We start from the raw sequence: 7918 nt of genomic DNA, 5'->3' as shown, positions 1-7918 counted from the left end.
CCCAGCAATCCCATTACTGGGCATAGATCCAAAGGATTATAAATCGTTCTACTATAAGGACACATGCACACGAATGTTCATAGCAGCACAGTTTACAATAGCAAAGACCTGGAACCAACCCAAATGCCCATCGATGGTAGACTGGACAAGAAAAATGTGGCACATATACACCATTTAATATTATGCAGCCATTGAAAACGAGGAGTTCGCGTCCTTTGTAGGGAGGGACATGGATGAACCTGGAAACCATCATTCTCAGCAAACTGACACAAGAACACAAAATCAAACACCACATGTTCTCACTCATAGGCGGGTGTTGAACAAGGAGAACACATGGACACAGGGAGGGGAGCTCTATACACGGGGGTCTGTTGTGGGGGAGTGGGGGGGACAGCGGGGGGGTGGGGAGTTGGGGAGGGATAGCATGGGGAGAAATGCCAGATATGGGTGAAGGGGAGGAAGGCAGCAAATCACACTGCCACGTATGCACCTATGCAACAACCTTGCATGTTTTTCACATGTACCCCAAAACCTAAAATGCAATAAAAAAAAAAGGGGGGCACCGACACGATGCTGCTTTTCCACGGATCCCTGGGAGTTTCTGTTGCCCCGCCGAGCTCGGGGGAAAAAAAAAAAAAAAAAAACAGTCAACATGATCACGTGACCACGACTTAGGCCGCCACAGAGACCTGAGCAACAGGTATTTGTATTTTGTATTTGACCCTTGCGGAGGTCAAATACGAAAATTACAAACAATTAGCTGGGCGTGGTGGCAGACGCCTGTAATCCCAGCTACCTGGGAGGCTGAGGCAGGAGAATTACGCGAACCCGACGGGTGGAGGTTGCGGTGAGCCGAGATCGGGCCACTGCACGCCAGCCTGGGCGAGAGTGCCAGACTCCGTCTCAAACAAAACAAAATGAAACCAAACGAAACCAAACCAAACCAAACCAAACCAAACCAAACCCAGAGGTATTCCAACATATAAAACCGCAAGTCAAATAAATCAAGAAAACGAAATTTAAAAAACCCCAAGTCAAAAGGTCACATCCTGCATTTGCCTTGTGAGTCATCCGCTTGGCACTCTGCCATGTGTACTTGCCTTCCTTTTGTTCCTGTTCCATAGTTTTGTAGTACACTTTTAGTGCTGCTCTGAGACTTGCCTCGGTCTCTCCTGCTTACTGGTCCTCAGTGGAGTTGTTTCTTCTGAGGAGGCAAGAATCGCGGTTTCTGCAGACTGACACCCATAGGAATTCATTTCCCCGTAACAGGTAACAGGTGGGAGAAGTGAGGAACATCACCTAGGTGCTGGTCCAGAAATATGTCACAATACCATATTAGGGGAGGGCCCCAAAAAAGAGTCGTTACCTAGGTGAAGCGCTTAGAAATATATCCCAATACCTGCTGGGGTAGGACAATGGAAGAAGAGAATAGTTAAATAACCTAGAAGCTGTGCTCAGCTAGATGTCACAATCAGCCCAGTGGGAAAAGCCAAGGCATAAGAGGAGAGGCACATCATGTAGGTGCCGAGTCAAGTGATATGTTACAGTCTCCTCGGTGGACGCTTCCCAGGAAGAAAAGGAGACACCCACTATCCAGCAGAAGAGACCGAAAGTCTGTAACGGTGATTCCTGTGGGCAAGAATCCAGACAAGAAAATAAATCACATCACCTGTGTGCTGGGGGCCCAGTGATAAGTGACTCTTTCTTTTGTAAGCATAGCCTAGTCGGGAGAGCAGAGTTACCTCACCTAGGTGCTGGACCCAGAGACAAGTCACCTCCTCTCCTGTGGGCAAAGAGCAGGTATAATGAGACAATCATTTTGAATAGTTGAGCTCCCAGAGACACGTCACAGTGGTCTCTGTGGGCACGGTTCATGCAGGAGACTCACATGACATTGACTGTGGACTCAACAATACGTCACAATGCTTTCTGAGAAGAGGGTCGCGACAGCAAAGAAATGTAACTTGATACTGGGCCCAGCAATATGTTATTGACTCCTATGTGAGCACATATTAGGCAAGAGAAGAGAATCACAGCATCTTAGTTATGAGCACAGACATATGTCCCAAAGCCCCAAGTAGGAGGTGCCAAGGCGGGAGGACAGTGTCACACGACCTAGGTGCTGGGTCCCACCCTGCGTCCCTACCTCACTCCCTTCCTCCCTCTCCCTTCCGTCCTTTCCTCCCTTCCCTCGTCCCTCCCTCTGGGTCTGGGATCCTCCCCCATCTCTACCCTCCTTCCTTCCCGCCCGGAGAAAGCAGCCCTTCCGTTTGCACGCGGGGTGAGGGGGTTGGGGGGCGCGTGGTCTCGCGTCTGCATTGAGCTGCCAGGCGCTGCTGGGTGATGGCGTTGGCGGGGAGGCTGGCGGGGCACCGGTGTGCGAGTGATCGGTGGGCGGAGCTGGGAGGCAGAAGAAGAGTCGTGCCGCGGAATGGAGAGCGGGCCTGCCTGGGGACCCGGCCCGGTGTTTCGGGGGCAAAACGCCCCCTCTGCCCACCCTCCTGAAGTACGCGGGGTGGCGTGGGGGCAGGGCTGCGAGGAGGGGTGAGAGCTCTGCCTGGGCTGGTCCCCCGAAGCGCAGCGGGCCGCCTGCAGACCCGCGCACGCGCAGTAGACGGCCCACCGCCCGGGCCCTGGGCGGGCTCTGGGGTCCCCGAGATGCTCGGGAAAGAATGACAGCACAGCCCTGCCCTGTGCGTAGTCTCTCAGCGGACGGACCTGGCACTCAGGGCTCCCAGACGGGTCAGCGGGAGGGCAAGACGCGCCGCTGGAAGCCGAGCCAGACGGTCACCGCGGGAGAGAGAGGCCACCGTCCTGCCGCCACCCCTCCCCAACCCGCGCGCGCCTTCTAAAGCTCCTCCAGCAGAGCCCGGTATTCTTCCTCGCTGAGGGGTGGTTCCAGCGAAGCGAGCTCTTCCACCTCCTTCGGCTCCCCCAGCGGCTCCGTCTCTAGGAAAGGTCGTGCCTGTTGCTGAAACTCTGGGCTCGACAGGAGCTCATCCAGCAGGCTGGAGGTGAGCGCAGACGAGCGCTCCTCGGGCTCCTGGAGCGCTTGGGAAGGCGCCTGCAGGGCTGGCATCTGCCCCTGCCAGGCGCAGGCCTCCGGGGGTGCGGGCTGCGGAGGTGGAGGTGGCCCGGCCTCGGGTTCCCCTGGCGCCCCGGCCACCCGGGGCCCCTGGCCCCAGCCCCACCAAGGGCCCTGGTGGGCCCTGTGTGGCACGAGCACACCTCGGCCCTGTGAGTCGGCTTGAGCGGGCCCGAGCTGTCCCACGGAGCACGTCCCCGGCAGGCCGGCGTGCTGCCCGTCCCGCTCCTCCTGGCGTCTGCTCGGGTGCGGAGGCCCCCGAAGGCTCTGAGGGTGGGGGAGCGCCACTTCCGGAGGAGCCAGGGCGGCGAACCCGAAAGCCCAGAGTGCCGGGGCAGGTTGCGAGATTCCTTCTGCCTGTGCGGCCTGTCCGTGCCGGAGCAGGTGCGCGGCCCTTGCGCAGACTGCCTGGCTCACGACGGGCCCCTGTGGGAGAGCCCCTGGCGCGCAGGGCACGTGGGGTGCGGGAAGCGCCGCCCCCCACGCCCCGGTGTGGGTGGAGGCGACCCAGGAGGGAGGAGAGCGGCACCCGCCAGGGGCCGCGTTGCACAGGCCGCCTGCGGGCGCGGGTCCCCTGCCAGCCCGGCCCGGATGCCTGGCCCTTCGATTCTGAAACCAGATCTGAATCCTGGACTCCGGGAGGCCCGTCTCTCTGGCCAGCTCCTCCCTGGTGGCGAAGTCCGGAAAGCGCTCTTGCTCGAAGGCTCGGAGGAGCACGGCGCGCTGGGATTGGGTGACGGCGGTCCGCTTTCGCCTGCCTTCTTGCGGGCCGCGTGGCCCAGGCCAGGGCCTGGATTCCCGCCGGTGCTGCCTCAGCCGGCGCGATCTCTCATTCTGAAACCAAATCTGGACCCTGGGCTCCGGAATGCCGGTGGCCTGGGCCAACTGTTCTCTGGTGGCCATGCCCGGGTACGGGTTCCGCTCAAAGGACGCTCGCAGGGCATCCCTTTGGCTCGGAGTCCAAACGAGCCTCTTTCGCCGTCCTCGCCCTCGGGCTTCCGCGGGGAGAGGGCTGCCGGCAGCTGTGGGGAGAGCCATCGCGGGGAGACCGGGCCCGAGTGTCACGGACAGGCACAGGCACGCAGAGGCGGCTCCCGTGCGCCTCAGCCAACCTCTGCCACTGCACCGCACCGTAGGCAGGTCAAGCCAGGGGGCCGACCCGCCAGCCAGCGGCCTCTCTTATAAAGCCCTAGCGTCCCCCCCCCCCCACTTCCTGAATATGCCTGACCTCCGGGGACCAAGGGCGGGGTAGCCCGCCCTCTCAAGCCGGAAACCTCAGGGACACCAGGGCCTTGTGGGGTGGTCCGGGGTGGGGCCTGAGCGGCGCGGGGAGGGGGAAGGACACGCGGGGCTTCGGGGGCTGGCCCTCTGGGCTTCTCCAGGAATTCTACGGAAACTGGAAGCCTCTCTCCGGGCTCGAACGCGTTACCAGGGAGGGTGGCGTGCGGAAGTGAACCCCCGTGACAGGCCCGAGTTTTCCGGGCCCCCTCTCCGTGAAGGCGTCGACGTCTGTGGGTGTCGCCGTTGCCGCGATAGTCTCACACACGCAGCTGCGTGGATCTGGTTCGTGTTCCTCTAGAAAACGAGAGCGAAACCACGGAGAAAAGCAGCGTCCCGTGCAGGACGGCCTGACGATGGATTCCTGTTTCCTGCAACGGCGGGAGTCTCCCATACGGCCTGGTTGCGACCCGGATAAAAAGAGCACCAAAAGAAACAGTCAATAGAGTGAATCGGCAACCAACAGAATGGGAAAAAATTTTTGCAGCCTACCCATCTGACAAAGGGCTGATATCCAGAATTTACAACGAGCTAAAAAAGATTTACAAGAAAAAAACAAACAAGCCCATTCAAAAGTGGGCGAAGGATATGAACAGATACTTTTCAAAAGAAGACATACATGAGGCCAACAAGCATATGAAAAAATGCTCATCATCACTGGTCATTAGAGAAATGCAAATCAAAACTACATTGAGATACCATCTCACACCAGTTAGAATGGCGATCATTAAAAAATCTGGAGACAACAGATGCTGGAGAGGATGTGGAGAAATAGGAACACTTTTACACTGTTGGTGGGAGTGTAAATTAGTTCAACCATTGTGGAAAACAGTGTGGCGATTCCTCAAGGACCTAGAAATAGAAATTCCATTTGACCCAGCAATCCCATTACTGGGCATAGATCCAAAGGATTATAAATCGTTCTACTATAAGGACACATGCACACGAATGTTCATAGCAGCACAGTTTACAATAGCAAAGACCTGGAACCAACCCGAATGCCCATCGATGGTAGACTGGACAAGAAAAATGTGGCACATATACACCATTTAATATTATGCAGCCATTAAAAACGAGGAGTTCGCGTCCTTTGTAGGGAGGGACATGGATGAACCTGGAAACCATCATTCTCAGCAAACTGACACAAGAACACAAAATCAAACACCACATGTTCTCACTCATACGCGGGTGTTGAACAAGGAGAACACATGGACACAGGGAGGGGAGCTCTATACACGGGGGTCTGTTGTGGGGGAGTGGGGGGGACAGCGGGGGGGTGGGGAGTTGGGGAGGGATAGCATGGGGAGAAATGCCAGATATGGGTGAAGGGGAGGAAGGCAGCAAATCACACTGCCACGTATGCACCTATGCGACAACCTTGCATGTTTTTCACATGTACCCCAAAACCTAAAATGCAATAAAAAAAAAAAAGGGGGGGCACCGACACGATGCTGCTTTTCCACGGATCCCTGGGAGTTTCTGTTGCCCCGCCGAGCTCGGGGGGAAAAAAAAAAAAAAAACAGTCAACATGATCACGTGACCACGACTTAGGCCGCCACAGAGACCTGAGCAACAGGTATTTGTATTTTGTATTTGACCCTTGCGGAGGTCAAATACGAAAATTACAAACAATTAGCTGGGCGTGGTGGCAGACGCCTGTAATCCCAGCTACCTGGGAGGCTGAGGCAGGAGAATTACGCGAACCCGACGGGTGGAGGTTGCGGTGAGCCGAGATCGGGCCACTGCACGCCAGCCTGGGCGAGAGTGCCAGACTCCGTCTCAAACAAAACAAAATGAAAGCAAACGAAAGCAAACGAAACCAAACCAAACCAAACCCAGAGGTATTCCAACATATAAAACCGCAAGTCAAATAAATCAAGAAAACGAAATTTAAAAAACCCCAAGTCAAAAGGTCACATCCTGCATTTGCCTTGTGAGTCATCCGCTTGGCACTCTGCCATGTGTACTTGCCTTCCTTTTGTTCCTGTTCCATAGTTTTGTAGTACACTTTTACTGCTGCTCTGAGACTTGCCTCGGTCTCTCCTGCTTACTGGCCCTCAGTGGAGTTGTTTCTTCGGAGGAGGCAAGAATCGCGGTTTCTGCAGACTGACACCCATAGGAATTCATTTCCCCGTAACAGGTAACAGGTGGGAGAAGTGAGGAACATCACCTAGGTGCTGGTCCAGAAATATGTCACAATACCATATTAGGGGAGGGCCCCAAAAAAGAGTCATTACCTAGGTGAAGCGCTTAGAAATATATCCCAATACCTGCTGGGGTAGGACAATGGAAGAAGAGAATAGTTAAATAACCTAGAAGCTGTGCTCAGCTAGATGTCACAATCAGCCCAGTGGGAAAAGCCAAGGCATAAGAGGAGAGGCACATCATGTAGGTGCCGAGTCAAGTGACATGTTACAGTCTCCTCGGTGGACGCTTCCCAGGAAGAAAAGGAGACACCCACTATCCAGCAGAAGAGACCGAAAGTCTGTAACGGTGATTCCTGTGGGCAAGAATCCAGACAAGAAAATAAATCACATCACCTGTGTGCTGGGGGCCCAGTGATAAGTGACTCTTTCTTTTGTAAGCATAGCCTAGTCGGGAGAGCAGAGTTACCTCACCTAGGTGCTGGACCCAGAGACAAGTCACCTCCTCTCCTGTGGGCAAAGAGCAGGTATAATGAGACAATCGTTTTGAATAGTTGAGCTCCCAGAGACACGTCACAGTGGTCTCTGTGGGCACGGTTCATGCAGGAGACTCACATGACATTGACTGTGGACTCAACAATACGTCACAATGCTTTCTGAGAAGAGGGTCGCGACAGCAAAGAAATGTAACTTGATACTGGGCCCAGCAATATGTTATTGACTCCTATGTGAGCACATATGAGGCAAGAGAAGAGAATCACAGCATCTTAGTTATGAGCACAGACATATGTCCCAAAGCCCCAAGCACGAGGTGCCAAGGCGGGAGGACAGTGTCACACGACCTAGGTGCTGGGTCCCACCCTGCGTCCCTACCTCGCTCCCTTCCTCCCTCTCCCTTCCGTCCTTTCCTCCCTTCCCTCGTCCCTCCCTCTGGGTCTGGGATCCTCCCCCATCTCTACCCTCCTTCCTTCCCGCCCGGAGAAAGCAGCCCTTCCGTTTGCACGCGGGGTGAGGGGGTTGGGGGGCGCGTGGTCTCGCGTCTGCATTGAGCTGCCAGGCGCTGCTGGGTGATGGCGTTGGCGGGGAGGCTGGCGGGGCACCGGTGTGCGAGCGATCGGTGGGCGGAGCTGGGAGGCAGAAGAAGAGTCGTGCCGCGGAATGGAGAGCGGGCCTGCCTGGGGACCCGGCCCGGTGTTTCGGGGGCAAAACGCCCCCTCTGCCCGCCCTCCTGAAGTACGCGGGGTGGCGTGGGGGCAGGGCTGCGAGGAGGGGTGAGAGCTCTGCCTGGGCTGGTCCCCCGAAGCGCAGCGGGCCGCCTGCAGACCCGCGCACGCGCAGTAGACGGCCCACCTCCCGGGCCCTGGGCGGGCTCTGGGGTCCCCGAGATGCTGGGGAAAGAATGACAGCACAG

At 56.5% G+C, this 7918-nt stretch overlaps 1 protein-coding gene across 1 annotated transcript; it reads right to left on the bottom strand.

Moving 5' to 3' along the window:
- Nucleotides 1-2848: 2848 nt before the first annotated feature.
- Nucleotides 2849-4132, bottom strand: LOC135276657 (double homeobox protein 4-like protein 4). Its single transcript, XM_064380695.1, has one exon. It carries the CDS (start codon nucleotides 4121-4123, stop codon nucleotides 2849-2851), a length of 1275 nt encoding a protein of 424 aa, XP_064236765.1. The 5' UTR covers nucleotides 4124-4132.
- Between the last annotated feature and the right edge of the window lie 3786 nt (nucleotides 4133-7918).

This window comes from Aotus nancymaae, unplaced genomic scaffold, assembly GCF_030222135.1.
Source record: "Aotus nancymaae isolate 86718 unplaced genomic scaffold, 86718_ANA_hifiasm-v0.15.2.pri h1tg000028l, whole genome shotgun sequence".
In the NCBI taxonomy this organism is placed as follows: domain Eukaryota; kingdom Metazoa; phylum Chordata; class Mammalia; order Primates; family Aotidae; genus Aotus; species Aotus nancymaae.
The sequence above is the reverse complement of the archived record's forward strand: the minus strand, read 5'-3'. Positions and strand labels throughout refer to the sequence as shown.